The following is a 26,454-nucleotide window of genomic DNA, read 5'->3' as shown; positions in this document are numbered from 1 at the left end:
TCTATTCAAGAGTGAGCACAAGCTGTTTGAAGAAATGAATTGGAATGGCAAATAAATTGGTTGTGTAGCAATGATACAATTGCTATATCAGTATAGACCTGAATCTGACATGTGACAAATTTTCTTTGTTTCTGTTGTGCAAAATGGTAGAGTATATAGTTGCTGCTACGGCTTCTAGCTGTGGTGTTTTTGTTTCATAAATCTTGGGTCTAAAACAAATATCTTCATGTGTGATTTAGGCAAATTTTTGTACTTCATTTGCAATGAGCTAGATGGAATCCACAAGATCCAGAATCAATGATCCAAACACTTTATGCCTATTTTCGTATTAGTTATTTTAGAAATTGAGATTTGATTGTTGTTAAAGTGTTGGTGAAGATATATATTTCAAAATTTAATTTTAAGTTTTTGACTATTTATATTTTTATTTAAGTAGGACCCGGTCAGCCAATTCAACCAGTAACCCATCGGTTGAACCAGTGACCCTAGTGACCCAGTAGTCTGACTGATTCGATCACTGGTTCGGCTCTGACAACTATGCTGTTGATAACCTAAAGCATTGTTGATTGATATATCCCAAAATACTTCAGTGTTAATGTTAATGGCTTCGGTCACTGGCATCTTTTCTCCTTTCCCTCCACCCACCATTAGCTGTCAGCTCGTTTCGAAACCGGCACTAGCCCTAACCCAGAACAAACCAGACCCAAAATCCAATTATTCATCTTCTTCCTCTAGGAAAGCACCGAGCAGTAGCATAAAGGCAGCAACGGAGGGGATGGACGAACGGACGCGAAGGATTGCAAAGGAAGTGGAGAGGCAGAAGGCTCAGGAAGCAAGGGAAAGGAAGGAGATCATGAATAGGAAGATAGCGTCGCAGAAAGCTGTGTCGGTTATTCTTCGCAGAGAGGCCACCAAGGCAATAATCGACAGTAGGAGGAGGAAGGGTCCCACCAACCCCAAGAAGCTTCTCCCAAGAACCGTTCTTGAAGCCCTCCATGAAAGGGTCACTGCTCTACGTTGGGAATCTGCTCTCAAGGTGTGGTTTCCTTCTTTTCACTTTAAATTTTTAAATTATTATTATTATATTATTTTAGTAGTTTAGTTTAATGTTGTTGATATGTTGGTTTTCTTGGCCTTGTGGATAAATGAGCATCTTTATCAATTATAGTGCTTGTGACTTGTGAGGTGAAAATGGAGAGTTGTTAAGGGGGGTAGTATTCAATTGTATTTAAATGGAGGAGTCTACTCTCATGGTTTATTTGAATTGAATATATAGAATGCACGAGTACATTTTCACTCACATATGCATACCATGTGTGTCTCGGACTTAAATTTGTGACTAATTTGATTATAAAATTTGTTGCATTAACATATAATGTATCGTATTCAATTCTTGTACTTGTATTTGTGCTATGTAGAATTGAATGATTGTGGAGTTCCATTCGGTCGGTTTTGCCACCTTGTGGAGAAATGTGGCATTGGGTTGTTCTATATGGGTGTCTGTTAGGGTTCTGTTTGATAGAGAATGATATCAAAGACTTTACATCAAATAGATGCTAGGTGTCTAATCCTATCCCATACAACATGCTTGTTAGAAAATTTGTCAGGTGCGTGATTATGCTCCAACCAATTAGTCGAGTAGTGGCGAAAGCAGCACAGTGCGACAAATTTGACTCTTTCCTACTACCAAACCCAGGAAACCTAGTCAATAGAAACTGGCTACGATTGCAGGACACACCTAGCATTCACCAAACAATTGTTCCATAAAAGCATATGTGAATTTGACTTTGAATTTGCCCCACATTAGGGGAGATAGCCTTATATGGCTTTCAAGGCTGAAACGTGTTATTGGTAATGTTTCTATATTCCTCACTTCACAAGGAAATCGAGATGCTTCAATTTAATTTCTTTCATTTTGAAATATATTTGTTTAGGTAAAGTAATATATTAAGAACATTTTCAGAATTTTTTGTTTGGTTAATAAAGTGGCGTTACCATCACTTTGCTGTCTGATGGCAGCTGATGTTGACTGCGGTAGTTGGTGCGGACAGGCGGTAGCCATTGGAGTCAATCAGGGGATGGCAGTTTCTGACAAACAATGGCTTGCAACTAGCAGTTTCTGACAAACATGGTAAAGAAGTGCAGAATTTTTAGTATTCTTTCATTCAAGGTGGAAGTTGAAATCCACTCTTTTGGGGTATAGAAAGTACCTTATAAAAGTACTTGAAATTTTAAAATCCATTTTATTAGAACCCAACATAGAGCTTTTCGTCATACAAATTGACATCTCTTGATAAAAAAGACACCTCCAAAATAACCTCATTAAAAATACTCTTAGAAAGGGGCTGATTTATGAAAAGAGTTCATCAGGATCCTTGTTGCCTTTATAGATGTAGATTGGGCCCGATCCCCTAGAAATAGGAGACCAATTCCTGGATAGTGTGATCTTATTGAAGATGAAAAAAAAATTAGTAAATGTTGCTACTTGCTAGATCGGGTCCAGTCGGAGAATTTCTAGCTATGGTTCTTACTATGTGTGAACTTTGTTTGTTTCAAGTTGTGGTCTTTATTTCAGTTTTTTAGGGGAGAACCTAAAATATATAGATTGGCTACCAATTCATCTGTTCAATGACTATGGAGATATCATTACCTCCTTTGTGAACTCTTGTAATCAACTAGCAAACATCATCATTTGAAATTAGTACTCGTATACGGGAAAAAGTCGTACTTAGTTACATACATTTTCAGATGGCATATGATACTTGCTTAGTATTAATCACTCAAACAACTAAGAAAGCCTTTGTCTTCCAACTATCTATTTATTTATCAATTTTAGCTTTTTCTGTGAAAGCTAAACAGAGTAGCAGCTTCATATTAAAATCAATTAAGACACCAAAAAAAAAAAAAAAATCAAATTGTAAAAGTGCTTTTTGAATAATCAGAACCCAATGCACCCTCAGTTGATGCTCTTGCTATATTGATCCTTTACAGATCCTCTCGTACATTCTCTTTGTAGCAAGCTTGGTGCAGATAATGTATATGCTCTAGGCCTCCAGCTTTGTAGAACAGTCTATAATGTCTAATTTGAGTTTTTCGTAATACTAATAGTATATTTGTAATTAACTAGTCATACGCATACCAAGAAATTTAGCATATTAACTTACCCAACTTTATAGTCAAGGTTTTGTTGTGTAGTTGACACATGATTTCTTCATTGATGCTTCTCTCTCACTTCCTCACACTCGCTCATACACACTCACTTAGCGCTTATGCTGCTTTGCACAACTATATTCAGTCAATTGAGTAGAGAGAGCAATTGAATCAGTCATCATTCTTCGCTCTTGTGGGACTTATTAACCGAGGAGCCCCCATAAGTCAATAGCAAAGTGAAGAGGGTACAAACTGCCCATAAGAACCATTGTCTTTATTTAAATACTTGATAATCATATCAAAACATTCTTTCATGGTTTCAGATTTTTGAACTGCTGCGTGAACAACTCTGGTACAGACCTAACTCTGGTATATACATCAAATTAATAGTCATGCTTGGAAAATGCAAGAAACCTGAGAAAGCTCGTGAACTCTTTCAAGCTATGATTGATGAGGGTTGTGTTTTGGACTGTGAGTCATACACTGCTTTGTTATCTGCCTATAGCAGGAGTGGTCTCTTGGACAAAGCTTTCTCTCTCCTTGAAGAAATGAAGTGTACACCTAATTGTCGGCCAGATGTCCAGACTTATTCAATCCTGATAAAATCTTGCTTGCAGGTTTTTGCGTTTGACAAAGTTCACTGTCTCTTATCTGACATGGCCATTCACAGCATCAAACCTAACACAGTTACTTACAATACCCTAATCGATGCTTATGGGAAGGCAAAAAGGTATAATGCTTGGGTGTTTTCTTGTTATTGAATTTGAAAATTTTAAAAGTGCCCAGGCTCACTTTGGCTGCTGCTGATAGAATTCCAAAAGTGATTTTATGAACTACCTACTTTTCCATCATTTTCTAGATGCAAGCATACAATAGGTAGAGCAATTAAATTTTGATTATGATAATTCTTATGGTAGAGTTCCTTCTTTTCAAAAGTTGGTTAAGGTAGCTAAAAAATGCATGGCGGCCTTAACCTTTCCTTTATGAGCTCTTTCACAGTGTTGTTTTTCTGTATTTTATACACTGGTCCATTATTACATTCTTCACTTCAAACTAAAACATAGATGAGGGAAAATTTATTGTTCATTTGTACATTTAATTTTATGAACCTGATGCTGTGCGATCAATTAGTACATTTACACCTCCTCAATGTAAATTTTCTTGTTTTTTAAAGGTTTTCAGAAATGGAATCAACACTCATGGAAATGCTTGCAGACCGAGATTGCCAACCAGATGTATGGACTATGAATTCAACGCTTCGCACCTTCGGCAACATAGGACAAATAGAAACAATGGAGAGGTGTTATGATAAGTTTCAGGGAGCTGGAATCCAACCAAATGTTCAGACTTTTAACATTCTCTTGGATTCCTACGGCAAGGCTGAGGACTACAAGAAGATGAGTGCTGTGATGGAATACATGCAAAAGTACCATTACTCTTGGACAATTGTGACCTTCAACATTGCGATTGATGCTTTTGGAAAGGCCGGGGATCTCAAACAGATGGAGTATTTGTTTAGGATAATGCGGTCAGAGAGGATAAAACCAAGTTGTGTCACACTGTGCTCACTTGTGCAGGCTTATGCGCGAGCAGGTAAACTAGAAAAGATCAACGGCGTCCTCCGTTTTGTCGAGAACTCAGATGTTTTACTTGACACCATTTTCTTCAATTGCTTGGTGGATGCTTATGGTAGGTTGGAGTGTTTCGCTGAGATGCGGAGTGTGCTTGAGATGATGGAAAAAAGAGGTTGTAAACCCGATATTATTACATATAGAACCATGATTAAAGCTTATTCATTTAAGGGCATGCATAGTCATGTTAAGGAGCTCAGAGAGCTCATCACGATGGTGCAAAGGCCTCCATTAAAAAGAAAGAAACCTGACTTTTAATGGGAAAATCTATCGATACTTATTTTCCAAAATGTTTGGCTTCATGATGTATATTTAGAAGCTCGTATATGGAATATATCTATCCCGTTGGTGCTTGTTGATAGTAAATCTTTATCTGTAAAAACGTAGGAAGAATCGCTCGTACTAGCTATGGTGAATCAATATTTTAGTGCAATGTAGTGATAACACTTAATTGCATATTGTAGAGCGTAAAATGTAGTGATAATACTTTAAGTTTTGCTTATTTTTTTAATAAGATATTACACATCACTTGTTGAGTTAGAAGAGGATATTATTGCAGTATATCGATGGTTCCTAAGGAAAGAGAAATAGATTTTTTCAATTTTTTTAAACAATTGAAGGAATAAAGTATAATTTTTTATTATTAATTTTATAAGTGAGATTAAGAAAAAATATAAAAGAAAAAGCATTTGAAGAGTTAGAGATTACATTTTACGTTTTTAATTGTTAAAAAAATTGAGAGGATTCATTCACAATTCAAATGATACAGAATACTCGTAGTTGTAGGATTGGAATATGGCTGGATCCTTAGAAATATAGATTCCTAATATGGCTAATGTTGCATGAAGCACTTCCATCAAATCATTATCATCAATATCAAAATTTCCCATAAAGTGCGTGAAAATTCCAACTGCTTGAGTATACGATTTTGTACAAATTATTGCAACATAAGGCTTTCTTAATGTTGATGCATATGATACTCAAGACATCTCTTTCTCCTTCACTTCAGTATTGGTATTTGGAATAATTTATAATTGATAGAAAGTAGGATGGATAAACGACTTATTATTTTGTATGTTGAAATGCCATAAGATTTTCTTGAAGTAGTTATTCTAATATATGCGCACCCATGAACATAGCTGGTGCGAAGGAGTGGAATCTGGATGCAGAATCACTTAAGCAAAGGGAGGAAGAAACAACAGAGTAATTTAGCTACCTTAACGTCAATAGAATTGACTTTATTGCTTTCTAAAAATACTACATGCACACAAAATATCAGTCACCAAGTCATGATTGATTTCTATCACTTTATCATTCTATTTTGAAATATGTGGGTTGCCTTCATTGGTGAATAAATAAAGATGTTTTTGTTAAAATATTTATTTTCAAATGTGTGCACTACTTAACGTGGTTAATTTCTATCATTTTATAGTTGTATTTTGAAATGTATGAGCACCCTTCACTGGTGAATAAATATGTTTTTGTTTGTTTATTTATTGGGATAATCATCTGCACACTAGTAAATTGAACATCCGATATATCAATTGTTCACATTATTTAATATTTTTATTGTCTACCTATAAATGATGGTTTTTGTGAACAATGGGCTCTAAAATTGACTCGATAAAGTAAAAACACTCTATACCCCAAATTACCCACTTAAATCTTAATATTAGGATAACAATCTACACACCTAGGGAATTGAACATCCAATATATTTATTGTTCACATTGTTTAGTATTTTCATTGTTTACCTATACTTTTCCAAAAAATAAAAAAGAGGAGAATTGAATTCAAATCTAATTGATTTGAATGCAAGTAATACAGAGAATTATCATGTGAATGTTATCTGATACACAAATGAGGCATTGCTATATATAGCAGTGAGTGTAACTAATTTTAGAAAGCCTAACTATCCTTGACCTATTCTAACTAATTTGGTTAGAGATGCTTTGTTAGTTGCATCTCTCTTGTTATCCCTCAAACTAAAGGGAGGTTTGTGAATGACCTTGAGTTTACACTTGAATCTATCAAAGGCAGCAAAAAATAAAGGCTTTGTGTAAATGTCTGCAATCTGATATGTTCCTAGAACATGAACAATATTCAATTTATGCTGTCCCGGATAAAATGCAAATTAAGTTCAAAGTGCTTCGTTCGGCCATGCATGATGGGATTAGCTAAAATTTTAGTTACACTTGCATTATCTAGATGATTGGCACACTAGATACATGAATTTGAAGCTCAGATATAAGTGTTTCCAACTAAATTATTTCTATAGAGGCATCAGTAATGCTATGAAACACAGCTTCTGCACTGGAGTGACTGATCGAGTGTTGCTTGCGATTGGACCAAACAACCAAATTGCCTTGAAAATAAACACAGTATCTTGAGGTAGAGCACCTGCCATCCATACCTGATCCCCAATCAGTATCTACAAATGCGAAAATTCTCAAGTCAGAAGAAAGGTGAAAGAGAATCCCTTGATCTGGAGTGCTAGCATGGTATCTAAGGATACACTTGACTGATTTCTAATGAGTGATCAAAAGGTTATGCATGAATTGGTTGCATAATTTCAGGTCTAGTGAAGATGCAATACTATAAAGCAATACAACAGACCTATAATGTGTTGGATTAGTGTATGATTCAGCACCAAATTGAGAGAGCTTATTAAATGATGCCATTGGGTTGGAACTGATTTTTCATTTTGCATGCCAGTCGTTAAAAGAAGATCCTTAACATATACTTAGTTTGATATAAATGATAAGCAATTGAATTAATTTTGTTGCTTCAATAACAAGAAAATAATTAAAAGTACCTAGATATTTTATTGAGAAATATCGATGTTAGAGATTAGATTTCACACTGTGACACTGAGTATTACTGATGACAGGAATATCATCAACGTATACCAAAACATAAATAATGAGTGAAGAATAAGGAAGGGTCAAAATTTGTATATTTTATTTAAGACTCGAGTATTTAAAGATTATTATTTTTATTAATGATATAATTAAAAATATTAAATTTATTTTATCTTTATTATATAGAATTAATATATTCTTCTGAAATAAATTACCAGATGAAAATTGCATAGGATTATGTTTTTCTGCGTTCCGCTCCCTGTGCTCCCATCCTAGGAGTTAAGTTAGGACTCAAACCCAAAATTTATAGGTAAGAATGGAAAGACTATACTATTTGAGCTATATAGTTATCTAAAAGAATCTTGTACGTTATATACTTCTCCCTTAATCTATTCTTAACCAGTAACAAACTTCACCTTCCACAATTGATCGCAATGTATAGTGAATAGTCTACATATGCACAAAAATAGGAAGCAAAACAAGAGTATACACCAGCATTCAAGACTTGGAAAATAAACCAAGGAAGAACTTGGTCCAATAACAATCAATAACTTCAAGATATGGAATGGCGTCTGTTCTTATCTACTTTCGTTTCGGAAGGGATTGTGGCAGCATAATTATAATCTGCACGTTGAAATAACGGCGAAAGGCGACCAAGTTTCTTTGACACTGAACTCATGAATGACTTTCGTTGAAGGGGAGGCTTCTCAGAGAAACAAGGCGAAGCACTAGAATTTGTTGCAGAACTACTACCACTTGCTGATACAAGTGCAAATTTCTGAATCTCTTTTAGTTTCATCTTCAATTTTGCAACCTCGACTCGAAGCTCTTCATTTTCTCTTCTCAAGTTGGATGCTTCATTGGATGTTGTTGTTGGAATAATAATGGAATCAGAACGATCCCATTCTTCGCTGGTTTCCCGAAGGCGTTGCTGTTCGTGGTAGAGAACTTGAACCACCGTTTGGACAGGAAGCCGATTGTTTTGCGCGGCGTGAGCGCATGCATCTCGTGATAGTTTCTGGCAGTCCATCAAACTGCAAATTTTCTTTCTCTCCATTTCACTTAGAGTAGGATGAGCCTGATAGATGCATCACAAATTCTTAAATATATTTGACAAAATTATTATCGAGCAACTTTCAACTATCAACTTCACGAAAGAACAATTGTATGTGATTCTTCAACTTAATTAAAACATAGAACAAATATGTCAGTATAATAGAGCACCTTAAGATAGATGTCAATGGCTCTATACATTCCATCTTCAGCTGTTCTTTCTTGATCAGGAATCAATTCAGCAAGACTGATGAACTTGGACACTAACAAGTTCTTGTCTGAGGCTACTTCAGCAAGGTAGCCTTCCATCAACTTCCCAACGTGGCCGAGGTATGGCCGGGAAGGCAAAAAGTATTCATCATCTCCATTGTAAATTGAACAATCTCCAGTCATCTCAGACTCCAGATAATTCACCATGATCCGCTGCACCGTATCCACGTCGAACAACGTGTCGGAAGAATATGAATAAGAAGGAATAAGAAGATCATCTAAAACGGCCTGGTCTAACTGCAGGGCCATCCTCCTCTCCAGATCAAGCCTGCAAGAAACGGTTGTTCCGATATATATGGATGCTCGAAGTAGCATAGCGAGAAAGCTAACTGACATGGCGTCCTTCTCACTTGGTAAAAGATTCACTATTGTCTCTACAACAATCCTTTTCTCCTGCTCATCTGTTGGTTCATCAATTTTTTTCCATCCCTTTCCAAATATCTCCTGCCCCAAATAAAAGAGAAAAACAAAATGAATGTTATATCATAGTCAATGGAACACGCACTGTGCATCATATATAAAATATTGAGTAATGCTATATGTAGACTAAAACCAGTCACCAAAGTCAGCCACCAGTATAAAATACATGTTAAAATATAAATACACATTAAAAATAAATTAAACTACACATATATTTATACACAAATACATTGGTAACTGATTTTAGTATACAAATAGCATTTTTGTAAAATATTTTATGTGAAAAGTATACATACCATTCGGCTACATAAATTGTGAATTGGTAACTAGTATGTTATACATGCTCAAGATCTTGAGTCATATTACTTATTACACGAGCAACAGTTTTAAGGCCAATATTTAACTACTATAAGAAAAAACAAGAAAAACAACTAATAAATATGTTCTCTGATTTTTTGGGGGAGCGAGAATGAAAGTGAAATTATTAGCTATATATTTACTAAAAAATTGTTAATCACCTATTCACCAATACTTTTTCTTTTAGCTAACGAGGAAAAAAGCAATCTATGAGTAGGGCAAATAATCTTTATCTTAGTATGCAACTGAATTCAACAACAAAAAAAGCCATAAAAATGCTGTATAAGTATACCTTGTAAATGTTTCTTTCCCCAAATCTTACTATTGATGTGATTATATGATGTACAAATTTATTTACGCAAAAAAAAAAAAACCATATTATTGAAGGAAGAGAGTATTAGATAAATCATTAATATAATGTTAACTAGAAGCATATTTACATTATCGATAAAGATAATTAGTTTTTTTTTTTTTGGACTATATCTTTAGATCATATTTAGTTTTTAAAAGTTTATCAATTATCAGGAGAAAAATACACACACAAACAGATTTGAATGTCTGTATAGTCTACACTAATTGAAGTTAGAAAGGGGTCTTACCAAGCCTCTTAGAGATTTTTGTGCATACAACATTAGAATAGGACCAATAGCATGGTGCTTGAACCCTCTTGCCAGCATTGCAAGTAAGACTCTCTGGAAAATATCAATTCTTAGAACCGTTAGATCTTCAGCCCACCATTCAACCACCGGCCGCAGGCGCAAATCCATGGAGGAAGACATGACCCAATCATTGCTACCGCCATCACTTTTAGCCGACGAACAAAACTGGCTTTCCTTGCAGGCTATGTATGCAATAGCATCCACACACTGGCTCACCAATTTCGCCTTCTCTGCAGCCGGAAACAAAGTTTCCGACACACTCAGGACCGTTACAGCCCCTGGAATGGTCTCCAATGCTACTTCATTCAAGTAAGATTCAGTCCTTGACGCCAAGTTTCCAATTGAGATATCCTCTGTCATCTCAAGATACTCTGCCACACAGTGAAGTATAGCAATGTTTTCGATACTTATTTCGAAATTTATGCCGTAGCAGAACTTCGCCGCGAGTTCAAATGCGTCTGCTCCACCAGGGACATCATTGATTTCAATGAAGGAAGCATCAACCTCACTTGATTGTGACACAAGTTTCCTTATGTATCCACACTTGGTGACTAATGGAAACTGCAAATTTGACAGAAAATGTGGCCAAGTTTCCTTAATAAGTGTATTCTTTTTGAAGGTAAAAAGAAAATTCAAAAGAATTCATATATGATGCAAGAGAGTCAATGTGTGAATTGGTTCAATACCTTGTGTAACAAAAAGCAATCTTCTCCAACTTGAACAGTGATATCACTAGGAAGCTCATGGGAAAAAATCCTGTAATAATTAAGTAGTTAATTCAAGTAACGAGTTCAAATACTAGTAGTAATAATGTAGCATTAGCATTTAGAAAATAGTAGTAGGTAACGAGTTGCATTAGTTATATGGTTTTAAACTTTTAATAAAATAAGAATTCAGAAGCATATACCATTCACTTGTCCTCCTCATGTTACTGAAAGTAAGGCCCTTCTTATTGGAAAACAAGTTACCCGCAGCGGTTTTCTCTTGATCACAATCAATCATGCCAAGACTCAAGAGAGAGATTTAATAGAGTTTCTTAACCGTACAATTGATGATGGAGAGAATAAAAGAAAATTAAAAGAATAATGTAGGAATAAATTAAAGAGATCTCAGTTACATACATGCTTATTGCTTAATCAAAGTCATGCTTTTATATTGCAACTTTTTTTACATTCTCTCTATCTTGAGGGCTAATGGGAGAAGTGAGATGGGATTTTAAAGAGTCCGAAAGAATGAATTCTTTACTTCACTTTTGGTATCTAATACTCAGTAATTATGGACATAATTACTTATATACCATATTCTCTTGTGAGTTAGCTTTAATATTAAGTAAGATAAATTAGATACAGCGATTTTTAAGTGTGTCATTTTCTTCCATTGGAAAGTCTAAAAAATCATGTTAGGTTTGTCTTCTCAGCCTCTATGTTACCTTTTTAAAATTCAAAATTCAATTAAGGAAAAGATTATTCCAATAAGCACCTCCTAGCTATCAATTAAAAACATGCATGGCCCGAAATAGATCCTCTCCAGTAGAAAAAACACTTGAGAGAATAAAGTGTAATTTTTTACTTCTAAAATTTTTTAAATGGGATCAAAATTAAATAAGAAAGAGAAAGCAATGAAGGGTTAGATTAAATACGGGACATCCAGTTTTTTTCACCGGAGAGAATCCACTCCCAGCCCAAGGTTAATTAATTGCTAGGAGTGAATTATATACCACGGTATAGAGCTTGCTGAGAACTCAGGTGCGACGTAAAGTTGATAACTGAAAATCGTTATATGAAAATTTTAACCAAATCATTCAAATTATTTAACGCTTTCACTTATCAACTTCACATCAAGTTGACTGCACTTGAGTTTTTACCGTAAAGCTTTTATGGCGAAGGTAATTAAAGATATCTTTGGCAAAAATTATTGGCGTCAGCCTATGAATTGGATACATTTTAAATACAATACTCATCGACACTTCTATGTTTATTTGTGTCTTAATAAAAAATAAAAAAAATTCGAACACGCTTAAATACACTTAAACACCATCGCGGGTCAATATTTCCAATCTTATTTTTAATTAATTTATATTTTAATATTAATAAAACATAAAAATATCGTTACAATTTATATAAAAAATATTTTATATTTTATATATATTGTAACTTCATATCTTATAAAAATTTAAAATTTATATATCTGAATTTTATTATATTGTGTCATGGTGTATCATACTTGCCACCAAATGTGAATGAAAGGGTCATGACATCTTTCTTTTGTACAGATCAAAAAGCATTGGTTTTGTTCTGCTCCCTTCGTCATGCATTGATCAGTCGCATTTAGGATCAAGACTAATCATCAGACAGAGGTGTATCATTTATATCGGTACGTACATTAGTGTTCGAACCATTTTGCCTGTGGACATTTTTCTTTGGCCTACTATATTGGTTCTCCAAATAATGCATCACTTATGATATTTTTTGAGTTTTGACCATAACCACAGAAGGATCATCAGCTCAAGTGGTGTGAAAACTTCACCTCTTGATAACGAGTGAGGGGGGATGTGTGTCTGTGTCTGTGTCTGTTTGTTTTTTCTTTTTTGGGGAAAATAGAGAGATGGGAGTTGGTTGAGTTTAAATGCTCAAATTATAAGATATCATATTTTATTGACATACAAATCTATAATTTATAATAATTTACTAATAAGGAGATAAAACTCACTGGTAGACGCTTTCATTAGAAGTTGCAGGTATGTACTATTTGTCTATTTAATTGGTTTAATTAAAAGAAACGATTTTTTTTTGTACAAATAGTTCAATGTATTGCTCAAGAATAAACTATATTTTTAGGTGGTGTTGCGATAATCTATGATAGTTATGTCTAATATGATTTAAGGTATTAATAATTTATTAGTGATAAACAAATTAAAAAATAATTAAATAATAAATTTTTAGTAATAATGTATCGATTAATATCAATTTAATTAATGAATAAATAATCTAATATTTCTAATTTTTTTTTAAACTTAGATGGTAACTTAAGTTTGTAACTTATTAAAAGACAATAAAACAAAAAAGTTGTGTGAATTCAAAGAACAAATACAACTGGAAGAACATAAGATGCAAACAAAATTACTGAAAATTTTGAAAATTTCAAAGTATAGATAAAATTGTCAGAATTTAAAATACAGATAAAAATATTAGAATTTGGAGTGCAAATAGAACTACCAAAAGATAGAGAAATAGGTGCTGCCAATAACAAATCAAGTGTTAAAAAAATGGTAAACTTTAGTTCAAAACAAGGAAGAGGACATAAAATAGGATAAAAAAAGAATCGAGACAAATAAAAAACATGGTAGTAGTGAGGTGTCACAATAAAAACATTAGAAAGTAAACAAATAGAAGCAATAGAAATATGAACTAAACTTGCTATCAATAGAGAACTTAAGACAACAAATTAAGATTAAACGAGAATATCATAATTTTGATACCATGTTAGAATTCATGATAATAACTTTAAAATAAATTATATATTTAGGTGTAGTTGTGATCATGTATGATAGTTGTGTCTAATATGATTTAAGATACTATATATTTATAGATGATGATGCTTAAATTATTGACGTAAGCCAAATATCGGTCTAAAATTTAAAAAGAATCTCGTCACAAGTATAGTTCCAAACTAATAAATGACTTGTATCACAGTTTAGTTTGTTTATCACAAATTCAATTTAATAAAAATCAAAAATTTTAAATCTCAGGTCGTCTCTCAAAAGAATTGCAGTGAGGTGTACGTATTATTAGTTATAAGGAAAAATGGGTTAAAAGCAATTGATAAGAAATTAAATGACATCGTCTCTCAAAGAAATTGCAATGAGGTGTGCGTATTATTAATTATGAGGGAAAATGGGTTAAAAGCAATTGATAAGAAATTAAAGAACAAACAAGAAAATTCAAGTGCTAAAAAAGCATCTTGACAAGAATTGAGAGTTAATATTTTCTATCAAAGTCATTAACCACAAACATGGTAATTAAGAAGAGTTAATCCCACTTCGTCATCCTTAAACATCGGGAGAAAGTCAAATAAGTATAATTGATCTTAATCCACAAGTCTTAGCCAACTTATTAATTAGACTTAGTAAAAGACTAGCGTCAGTAGAAACAAAACTAACAAACAACCATAAATTACCAATCAATATTGGACATTAATGACTCAAGGCCACCTAAGTCTTCAATTTCAAGTCAAAAATACAAAATTCTACTCTAAAACTAAGAAAATTTTTTAACAAATACTTGGAATGCATAAAAGAAAAAGCATAATAAATTGCATGAATTATAAAATCTATAACTACCAAAACAAAAAAGCAATAATGACAACTAAAAAGAACATCAATAAACATAAAAATATCAAATTGTATTAAAAAAATTGAAATTAACAATTGTTCATAAACTAAAATTAGCAAGAATAAGAAACTAACAAGAATAATCTATTAAACTAAGGTTGTAAAACAATAAAATGTAATTAAAACTAAACTAAAACAAGATTAAAACCTAAAACTAGAAAAAATTAAGCTAAGAAACTCTAAATTCTAAAAAAAAGTTGAAACTTCTCTCTAGAATTGTCCTAAAACATGATACTACACTATTCTACTTTTTATACTACTTGGTTGATCTCCCTTGAGTCTTGTCTTCAAATGCTTCAAAAATGAGTTAGATTGAACCCAAAATGGGTTTGAAATCGCAAGCCACGTATTTACTTAAGTAAATCACGTGCTGCAATTCGTGCGTACGCATCTGCCTGTTGGGAATAAGGAGTATGACCACAATCCAATCAATCATGTATCAAATAATTTGTTATTGTTATTATATTAAAATGTTAAAATATAATAAGGTCATTGATTAAATTTAGGGATTTATCATTGTAATAGTGATCATAACATTGAAAGATAAATATATATATAATGGTCTTTATTGGATGAAGATTAATAGATCTCATTTATTGAATTATATATATAGATGGTGCATATAGGGATATGACCATTGAACTGACTCACTCTGAGAATTTCTAATGGTTACAATTATCGCATATTTGTCAATAGGATATTCTCAAGATGAACATAGTAATAGAGTTTTCTTTGACCTGCGACTGTCATAGTAATTAACAATGTATTTATTATATTTTAATTCCGGACACTTAATACCCTAGGGTGCTAGTTGAATGGATATTGGGTATGATTTAAATACTTGTAGAATTAATGATTAGTCAATAAGGAATCCGTCAACTCTCGATAAAGAGTTTGAGCTCTATTATTATAATGACTGAGAGGAATAAAACCTTGGCCAAGGGAATTGAATGAATGAAGAAATGAGTTTCTTAGGTCATTCACAGTTCATTATAATAATGATAACAAGTTAGAATTTGACAATTAAACCACATTCTAAGGGTTAACCAAGAGTTGGAAAGATGGAAGGAATTATACTTTGTTCTTCTGAGGTTCCTAGTAAAAATAGATTACTTCATACTATCGGGTCGTTGAGGAGTGTTGCTAGACGCCAACCTTGATTAGTAAATTTAGTAAGACTAATTTACTACCTGCTTAGTATTGAACCTATGGGTCACACACTAACGAGTGTTCTAATCTTTGCAATAGAATTATTTAATTAAAATAATTATATTAATTCAAATGGAATATTATTATATTTTTTGCTAGCACCAAGAATATAATAATAGTATGATAATTGAGAATATTAAATGAGATATGAGAATAATTAGTTATTCTATTTCTAAATTTGGATGAGATCCTAACTGATTCTGTTTTCAAATTGAGTTATGATATGATTAATAAATTTGAAGGATTCAGATTTAGAATTTTAAGATATGATTTAAATTTGAATTGAGATTCAAATTTAAAATCAGTAACAAATCTCATACTATATATATGTATGCCAAGAGTAAAGAAATTAAAGAGAGAATAAAACACAAGGGTTGGGTTTTATTCCTTTATCTCTACGTACATAAATGTATGTGAGCCTAATTCTTGCAGAAGAATTTTATGGCATACAAAGAGTTGCAAGAGGTTTCTCAATTTAGATCAGATGTCCATTGGTCAAGGAGTTGACAGAAAAGGTTGGTCTCGGTGTGGATACGCATAGCGCCTTCGAACCAATATGAGGATGAGTTCAACGAAATGAGTTTCAAATGAGCTGCTTCGCTCATTTGAAACGAATTGCTGCCTTAGAGTAAGAACTCTTTCGAGTATGTGTTGTTAGATTCAACCATTGAATCTAAATATGGAGTCATAGGCTCTTCTTCTCTAATAAGGTAAGCTTCAATACGTTCTGGGTAACTATCCTAAACAGGTTCATCAACGGGATTTTTCACTAACTCCCGGCTTTATTAGTTAGGCTGTACCATTGAAGAAGAAAGTAATTTTTACTAGCATACACACAGGTATTTAGATATGATTTATATATTGTTTATTATTGGAATAAAGTTTAAGCACAAAATAGATCTTTAGGATTACCTTATTTTTCTTCCGCTGCGTGTTATAAACACATAGTAATCCTTCACTGCCATGCGTACAGACAAATCCAAAGAAATGCGTACGCATTTGTCATACGTACACACAACTGGGCAGATTTTCAAAACTTTACTTCTTCATAATTTCTCCATTTTTGCATGCTTTTTCTCCATTTTTCCAAGTTATTCTTACCTTCTAAACCTCAAATCACTCAAGCAAACATATCAAAATATCGGATGGAATAGAAGTAAATTAAATTTGACAATTTTCAAGCATAAAAAGTATATTTTTCACAATTAAGCACAATTAGAAGAAATTAACGAAACTATGCGTTTTCTATGAATAAATACAAGATAAATTGATGAATTTCACTCTTTTCAACCAAAAATTTATCATAAAATATGGATTTATCAACCTTCACACATTTAAACAATAACATGTTCTCATGCTAAACATCAAGAAAGACAAGATCAAGAAATATTCAACATTTATTAAAAGTAAACTATCTATATATGTATTGGTCAAAACAAATCAATTTTTAAAAAAACATGTAAATAAAGAGGGCTAAAATAATATAGCAATCAATGCAATTTCTATAAATCCATTTAGTTGTAAAAGATATAATAACTTGCAAGATAATAGATAATAAAAGGTGAAAATATAGAATTGAGCAATCTAACCCCTCAATAGATGTGTATGCTCTCTAATCACTCAAGTATTTAGGGTTGATTCATATAATTTTCTTCAAATCTTACTTTTTAAAACTTATTTTTCATCTAACAATCAACAATTATTCAATTCATGCATACAAGTATCATGAGGACTTTTCAAAAGTTGTAATAGAATTAGGGTCAAGGTAAGATTGTATTTGATCAAATGGACTTGAAATTGAATTTTTTATTAACTTAAACTTCTACATAACCTATAACAACCTATTCAATTCTAATACAAACTAACTACCCATTATTCTCTTTTTTCACATACTCATGCATTCTTTTCAATTCATATCACATATGCATTTATTTCTCAAAATATTTTTTGAGGTAACATTTGTCACTTTTTTTTATTTCTCTTTTTTTTTCTTTTTTTTTCAATAACATAATATATACAAAAAAAATTAATGTATATGGTTCAACATTCAATGCATGTGTATGTATACCCAATTTCTGAGATTTTCAATGAAAATACAAAATATCTATTTTTCCTTCTACCAATGTTTTCCAAATTTTTCCACACTAAGATGATGCACACTCTCACTAGTCTAAACTAATTAAAATTCCAAATTAAGAATATTTTTTCACTTAGGGACAGTGATGTGTGAAAATTAAGTACAAAAGGTGATTAACCAAATAAATAAAAACATAAATACATAAATAAATGCTAATTAAATTTAACCAAATAAATAAATAAATAAAAAGGGTTATTATCTTAAATTTAACCAAATAAAGACATAAACAAATGCTAACTAATTATATTTTCACATGTCACGTAACTAATTAGTTGATCAACAATATGAATTATAACAAAATTCTAATCTATTGTATAAATATCCAAATTACGTACCTGCATTCAAGTATTTAGAAAATTCCGGTGCATGCATGACCTCCAAATCCAAAGCACGCATGAAAGATGGCTTCTCACACAGATGTTGGTTTGCTAGTGCATTTGCCACTTCTGCCACATCTACCTCCATAGTACCGTCAGCTTGATTTTCATTTCAATCTGGACCAACGACCTCGTAATTGCTTTCAAACTCTTCCTCACTGTCACTATTGTAATATTCCCGTTTAATATTTCAGTCGGCTTCAGATTATTCGAACTCAATATACAACTCAATAAACGACATCTGAGAGTGACTTTCAATATACATTGAAAATATCTCTTGCTTGCCCGCTTCATCAGTCATATATTTAGTTTGAAATTGAACGAATCCACCAAATATTGGCATAGGATACCTGTAAAAAATACATGATACTCTTCTTGACATTTTAGAATTTTTCTTCTCACAAATCACACATTTTAGTTCAAATGAGATTGTGAATGGAATGACAATATATAACAAATTCTCATATACAAATTTTATTCTTTCAGATATTTGTAACAAAATCTGACCATAATAATATACTTTTAATACAACTCTGTCATCTATTTTTTTTTCTCACCCCAATATCAACTTCACTGTAATTTTTTAAAGCACAAAAAAAAATACAAGAGGAGGAGAGTTCTTGAGGGGGCTGTGGGAAGAAGAGGGATCTAGCCATTCAGGTACGAATTATATATATATAGTCAAACAAATCGATTGGTCTGATTTCTATTTAGGCATTAAAGTAATTTCTTTAACACAAATCAAATGGTCCGATTTACTTTAGCTTGAAATAAAAAAATTTAAATAATACTGAAATCAGACGGTCCGATTAGTTCCATGTAATTTCAAAATTTCTTCTTCACACAAATTGGACCGTCCGATTTGCATACCAATTTTTACCAACAAAAAAATCAGACGATCTGATTTCTTCTACATAAATTTCAAAAAGCAGCCACCACATCAAGGTATGGCACACCCAATCTCCATAACAAGGCACAACAACACAATATGCATATTGAATAAAATTAGCCCACACGTTTCGTTTGGTTAGTGGGTAGAGACAAATAAGACACAGACATAAAGACACAAAATGACATAGACACAATGAGACATGAAATTTGAGAATTTGTTTGGTACTCACGGATATAACACTACTTACAATTTACCATTCTAACAAAATGACTATGTTATCTCGCCACATGTAACACCCTACCACATAGAGCTTTACACCTAGGTCATAAATCAATGGTGGTGAGGTATCACGACTTTTAAAAATAAAATACATACGTATATAATGGAAGGAATTTGATATACTAGGAGCCCATGAAGAAAAGACATAGGCAAAATCACATAATACTCAGAAACCGACGATATACATAAGCAGAAATGACCGAAGTATATATATATATATATATATATGATTCAGAAAGTATACATAACAACACTAGTCTTAACCTGCGAAGATAAGACCAACTAGTTAATATAATACAACCCAAAAGTAGGACTAAAAATTGTAAACATAAATTCTGTTTCTCCATAATCAACCTCTAAGAGGGATATACAAGTTATAAAATACAGTAGTGGAGAATATTTAAAATATCTAAGCAAAAGTAAAATTCTTAAAAGACAATCTTCGCTTCCTGAAAGCAAATTCTGCACGCTCAACAAGGTGCATCACGTCCAATACCTATAAAATGAAAATTTTCGAAACGGGTGAGAACATCATCCCTTTCGGGGTTCTCAGCAGGGGTAACAGTTCCAAAGCAGAGACGATGTAAAGACTATACGAAACCTCTAGGTAATCCTAACACTTCAACTACAAAGAAATCCAAGCCTAGAAATATACTAAACCAGAAAACAGTAAGGTATGCTAGACTAACTAACTGCACTCATGCACCTTTGATTTTCATTCGAATTTTCTCTCTCCAATAAACCTCAAGTTCTTAAACTATCTCTTATTAGTTCTCTCACCTTTCACTTATGATGTTTCTTTCAGTCTCAAGTTCACCCCATATCATCTCAACTTCTATATATACAAGGTCTCAAAATAGAACAATAACAACAAACACAAATAATAAAGTTCAAGTGCAACAAGATTCAATTACAGCAATTATAACAAATAGCAGTTAAACAATGATAATCACATAGGCAAATCACATGTACAATAAACACACCCAATCAATGTCACATAGATGCAAATGATGCATGCCTGTCCTACTGGCCTTGAGCTCGCACATCGGTTATGTTGCCAAACCCGACTCGGATAAGCGGGATTAAACCACCATCCTTATCCGTAAGTTCCATAAACAAGCGGGATTAAACCACCATCCTTGCTCGGAACACGCAAGCGGGATTAAACCACCGTCCTTGCCTCCACAATAAGTCGGATTAAACCACCATCCTATAGGTACCTCGAACAAGCAGGATTACACCACCATCCTTGCTCGGATTGCATTCACAAATCAATCTACAAGCGGGATTAAACCACCGTCCTTGTCCAACATAAAACAATATGCAAGCGGGATCACACCACTGTCCTTGCTAAACAATTCACCCATACGTGAGCGAAATAGAACCTCCGTCCTCACTGCAGGTGGAATAAAACCACCATCCCTGTATATGCACAATAATCACAACAAGCGGGATCAAACCACCGTCCTTGCCGGGACAAAACTCTTTCAATAAACCAAGTCCCTGGGATATAGTGCCCGGCTCACTTTTAACCTCATCATAATCACTCTCATCCTCAACATTTCACTAGCCTTTTATCTGCAATTGTTACAATAATATACTCTCAAAAATATTTGATAATAGTATAAAAATCAACTCTTAAATCTCATACCCAAGATAGTCACCAAAACAATCATCGGCAGTCAAATTACAATCTTGTTTTTAAAATATCAAATGAACTCAGAATTGCACAAATTTTATATCCATATGATCATTTCGGATTAAGCTTTCTATTAAACTAAAAATCATAATTTTTCACTTACTCTAACTTTGAAAATAGAAGAAAAACCATGACTGCTCTGCAGTGCTTAAAAATCAGAAAACAATAGCATCATGTGATATTCAAATTTCAATTTAAAATCCAAGTTAAATTTAATGACCTTAAAACTTAACATGCTTCAACTTCACTCATCCATGTTTCTTTTCCAATTAGTTCCAGGTCAATACCATTTTTAATGAGAAATTTATGTAACTTGGAAGTTGAGTAATTTTCTGCAGAATTCTGTTTTAAAAGCCAATGAGCATATCCTCTCCTAAGTCCCATAATTCACTCAGTAAAATATGGACAGCCCTGAAATTTAAATTAAATATGCTAAACATACTTACTTTTCACCTCCAATTGGTTGCACCTCAATACCAATCCAGAATCAAAAGTTATAAACTTTCAAAGTTACTGATTTAAGAGAACAGAATCTGGCTTTTACTGCATAATGCGTCATATTTCAAAAATTCATATATTTAAAACTATAATTTTAAAAATTATAAATTTTTATAAAATTAAAGTATTAGGACCAGAGTTTCATGTCAAATTGATTTCATTTCAAAATTAAAACTAGAAAATTTTCAATAGAGAAAACAAGTTGCTGCTGTGTTAAGCATTCTGCAGAAAAATTAGAGATAACAACCACACTTCAAAAATTTACTATAAATCATAAAATTAACAAAAATATCTCAAATTCATCAGTCCATCTCCTTATATTCTCAAGCTTAATCTAGACTTGGTCCCATGCAATTCTGATCATTATAGAATTAGTTATAGATTTTCAAAGTTTCTCACTTCGTTTAAAATAATGAAGAAAATCATATCCCATGATTTAACTTTGAAAAATCATAACTAATATTCCAGTTAATACAAAACCTTCAAAATTGAATCTTAACAATCATACTTATTATAGTTTACTTAGCTCTTAATTTCTTATCATTTCAAATAATATTGAGTTACTGGTTCACTTTCAAAATTGCCGTTTGACTTCAAAACTCAGATTTTCAGCAAGTAGTTCAACATTTTAAGATTCAATCCTTCAAATATTCTTTAAACTCAATTCCAATCAATCACCAAGTCAACCACCATTACAATAATTCACATCGATTACCTTCACTTACCTCATAGGGGTTTCCTCACCCTATTACGGCCTCCGACCCAATATCCAAATCAATTAACAATAAAATCAATAAATGCCATTCACTTCATAATGTCACAGCAATTCTTAATCAATACACACATACATATAGCCATTTACTATCCACAAAAACAACCAATTTCAATCCACACCTATCCTAGGGTCAACTAACCTAGGCATTCACATAACTTTACTTAATGCCTACTCGAAACTCAAACCCGTACCTTGAATGTCGGCGGTTCCAACCCTTGAAGCCTTGCCTAGCTCAATCTCCAAGGTCCACCACCCAAATTTGCCAATCAAATTCTACTTCATATCAAATTCAGCCCTAACAATTCTCTATTCCATATAATCTAGTCACAACAATATATCTCAACATTTATTCTAGGGTTCATATATAAAATTGGGAAAAATGAAGACAGTTAAGCTTCCTTACCTTAATGACGAAGGAAAAATCATCAGTAAAGATTTTCACAAAAATAAGCGCGTTGTAAGTATAATTCTAAATAGACAATTAAACCTCAATCAAATTTAAATTGTTTCTCACTTAAGCAAACCTAATAAAATTACCAAAGTATTTAAACATCGGTCGTCTCTCAAGGAATTACAGGGAAGTATGTTACTATTGGTTATGGAAAAGTATTTTTGGGGTTTTTAAATGTTGAACAAGGAATGTAAATGACAAGGAAGTAAATTAATTGTGATCCAACCGTTACAAATCCAACATCGTAAATTGGCATAGTCATTCATAACTCGGCATTATTCACGTTATTATTCAGAAAGCTGGCGTTATAATTCGGCATTACAGTTATAGATTGGCAATAACATCATTAATCGGCCACTTACGTTACAACTCGACTCAACAGACTGCTTTCCAAATGTGAAACGTCCAACCTAGTTATTGCTCTTTAATACAGGCAATAAAGTAGGAGCATAACCAACTTGCACAGAGCCACCCATAAAAGGTATGATCTTCCATCCTAAAAGGTACACAGAATTCCCAGTACTAACTTAAGCTTCGGAGTGCTTTTGCAGGTACACTCCCCCCTGTTTCTTGCTCAAAGCTCTACGCGATTGGACAACCTCTTGGAGTAAAGCTCAGATTACCACAAAGGTCGGCACCGAAGATAATAACTCGGCGTCGATTCCCAGAGACCGAGCTCTCCTTCCAGGTATCCATACAAGAACAATTGGCGCCCACCGTGGGACCGAGAATATAATCCCTTCCATATATCATCGGCCTCGAGGTTCTCACCAGAATCATGGCTGAACAACTTCCACCCACACCATCTGAACTCCTTCAGATGGTGACCGAGTTACGGTAAGCCAACCAGCGTATGACTGGGGAGAACCAAAAAATGGCACAGCAAATTGCCAACTTGAATAACAGCCGAACCAAAAATAACAATGATCGGCAAGAACGGACAGAAGAAGCCGAGCAGCAGTCAGGGCCAACACACGTCTCAGACATTGCTCGACAGGAAGAGGAGCAACCCGAGCATAATGAGGAATCTCGGCAAGACATCGAGAATGACGATCAGGAAAGTTCCCCTGGACCATTCACGGCCGAGGTGATGAACTTCGTGCTCCCCCGAAGATTCACTCTGCCGACCACCCTAACTCCCTATGATGGGTTAGGTGATCCGAAGAAATACATCAAGAATTTCACCTCATAATTATAGTAAACGGTGCATCTGATAAAGTTTTATGTCGTTGCTTTCCATCTTACTTAGACGGCCCTGCACTTGATTGATTTTGTTATTTGCCTGCAGGTTCTATTTCTCGATTTCGAGACATATCAAAGCCCTTTGAGGAGCACTTTGCTGGATCGGCCATCTACCTACATGACTCCGAATACCTGAACACAATCAAGCAAGGCCAACACGAAAGCCTCAAGGACTACATGACACGCTTCACAAAGATAGCCATAAGTATACTCGATCTCCACCCAAAGGTGGAACTGCACGCCATAAAAAGTGGATTGCAACCAGGAAAATTCCAGAAAACTATTGCTGTAGCCAAACCTAAGACTATGGCCGAGTTCCGCAAAAAGGCAAAAGGTCAGATCGACATCGAGGAACTCCGGCAAGCTCGGAAAATAGAAAAGCATCATTACAGAGACGACGACAGAACTCGAGATAAAAAGAAGAACTTCAAACCGACTCCGCGATATGAGTCCTACACTCAGTTTAACACCAAGCACGACGATATCATCAAGGAAATCTTGAATCCAAAGCTGATCAAACCGCCAAGAAAAGCCGGCAGTTACCCAGATTCAAAAGGTGCAGACAAATCAAAATACTGCTCTTTCCACAAAAAGCACGGACACACTACCAACGAGTATGTCATCTCCAAAGACCTTCTAGAGCGATTAGCTCGACAAGGCCACCTGGACAAATACATTGGCGACCACATACAACGATGACCAACCACCCTTGGTGAACAACATCCAGCGACACAACATGGCCGAGATAAAGATCGGCCAGACACCAGCCATCCCGACCAACCAAGGCGCATTATTAACTGTATTTCCGGAGATTTTGCAGGTGGAGGCACCACAAGTTCGTCAAGAAAGCGATCTTATCGAGCTATGCTCTCCATTAACGTTGATCAAACTCAACAGCAGACACTACCACAATCTCCACAGATAACATTTCAGACAGCCGATCATAACAACAGTATAGCAAATCTAGACGACTCGGTCGTAATCACCCTACAGCTCGGAGATCTCCTAGTCAAAAAGGTGTTATTGGACCCAGGAAGCAGCGCCGACGTTCTATTTTACTCCACATTCCAGAAAATGAAACTAAACAGCAACATCCTCCAACCTTCCACTGGAGACCTAGTAGGTTTCTCAGGTGAGAGAGTCCCGGTTATGGGCTCTGTGTGGTTACAAACCACACTTGGTAAGTTTCCATCATCAAAAACTTCATATATTCAATACTTGGTGGTTGACTGTTTTAGTCCTTACAACTTAATACTTGGGCGACCTTTCTTAAATAAGTTCGGCACTATAGTATCTACAATTCATCTTTGTGTTAAGTTTCCTTTGCAGGATAAGACAATTGCAACCATTCACAGTGATGTCCGAGAAGCCAGGGAATGCTACAACAATAGTCTCAAAAGACCTAACCGAAACACAAAAGCCCATGTTCACAACATCGGTGACATGAACGACCAACCAATGCTGGACGACCTTGATCCCACAGCAGGAACATTTGAAAGGCCGACCCCAACAGAAGACCTGCATAAAATCTATTTCACAAAAAGCACGAACAAATTCACATACGTCGGTTCAACATTATTCTCAGAAGAAAAATCCTCATTCTGAGCATTCTTACAGCAAAATGTTGACCTGTTCACTTGGACCCCAGCTGATATGCCAGGCATCGATCCATCCATCATATCGCACAAGTTGGCATTAGATCCATCTGTCCGACCAGTACCACAGAAAAAGAGGAATCTCAGCCATGACTGAAAACAAGCCTCCTTGGAAGAAACCAACAAGCTCATCAACGCGGGTTTCATATGAGAAATAAGATTCACAACATGGCTGGCGAATGTCGTCATGGTTAAAAATCATAACGGTAAATGACGCATGTGTGTTGATTTCACCGATCTCAACAAAGCATGCTGGTGCACGAAATTGCAATCACACTTTTGCAATCTGCACAACTAACCAGCAAGTGCATTGGGTCGTCTAAGTAATGCCTTACGTGAGTAAGGGTCGAATCCCACGGAGATTGTTAGCTTGAAGCAAGCTATGGTTATCTTATTATTCTTAGTCATGATATAATATCAATAATAATTTTTAGTTTTAATTGTAAAAA

The 26,454-nt window shown here is 34.0% G+C and overlaps 2 protein-coding genes across 4 annotated transcripts in view; one reads left to right on the top strand and one right to left on the bottom strand.

Annotated features, from left to right (window-relative positions):
• LOC107480926 (pentatricopeptide repeat-containing protein At5g48730, chloroplastic) overlaps positions 1-5,071 on the top strand; it is a 5,879-nt gene extending 808 nt beyond the window's left edge. Inside the window, exons 2-4 of one of the 3 annotated variants that reach the window (XM_016101126.3) lie at positions 437-1,036; positions 3,474-3,880; positions 4,325-5,071. In XM_016101126.3, the coding sequence (XP_015956612.1) occupies positions 596-1,036; positions 3,474-3,880; positions 4,325-5,039 (1,563 nt within the window). In that variant the 5' untranslated portion in view covers positions 437-595 and the 3' untranslated portion in view covers positions 5,040-5,071. Of the gene's footprint in view, positions 1-239; positions 1,037-3,473; positions 3,881-4,324 lie in introns of all 3 variants that reach the window. The other 2 variants (XM_016101131.3, XM_052253221.1) reach the window with 2 other exon arrangements.
• A 2,955-nt stretch (positions 5,072-8,026) lies between these two features.
• LOC107480921 (BTB/POZ domain-containing protein SR1IP1-like) lies at positions 8,027-11,499 on the bottom strand. The gene is made up of 5 exons (XM_016101121.3): positions 11,309-11,499; positions 11,088-11,157; positions 10,342-10,962; positions 8,867-9,409; positions 8,027-8,720 (listed from the first exon to the last, which is right to left on the bottom strand). Exons 1-5 carry the CDS (start codon positions 11,401-11,403, stop codon positions 8,196-8,198), a joined length of 1,854 nt encoding a protein of 617 aa, XP_015956607.1. The 5' UTR covers positions 11,404-11,499; the 3' UTR covers positions 8,027-8,195.
• Positions 11,500-26,454: the final 14,955 nt, after the last annotated feature.

Source organism: Arachis duranensis, chromosome 1 (genome assembly GCF_000817695.3).
Source record: "Arachis duranensis cultivar V14167 chromosome 1, aradu.V14167.gnm2.J7QH, whole genome shotgun sequence".
NCBI lineage: Eukaryota > Viridiplantae > Streptophyta > Magnoliopsida > Fabales > Fabaceae > Arachis > Arachis duranensis.
Note: the sequence above shows the minus strand (reverse complement) of the source record. Positions and strands in the feature narration are given on the sequence as shown.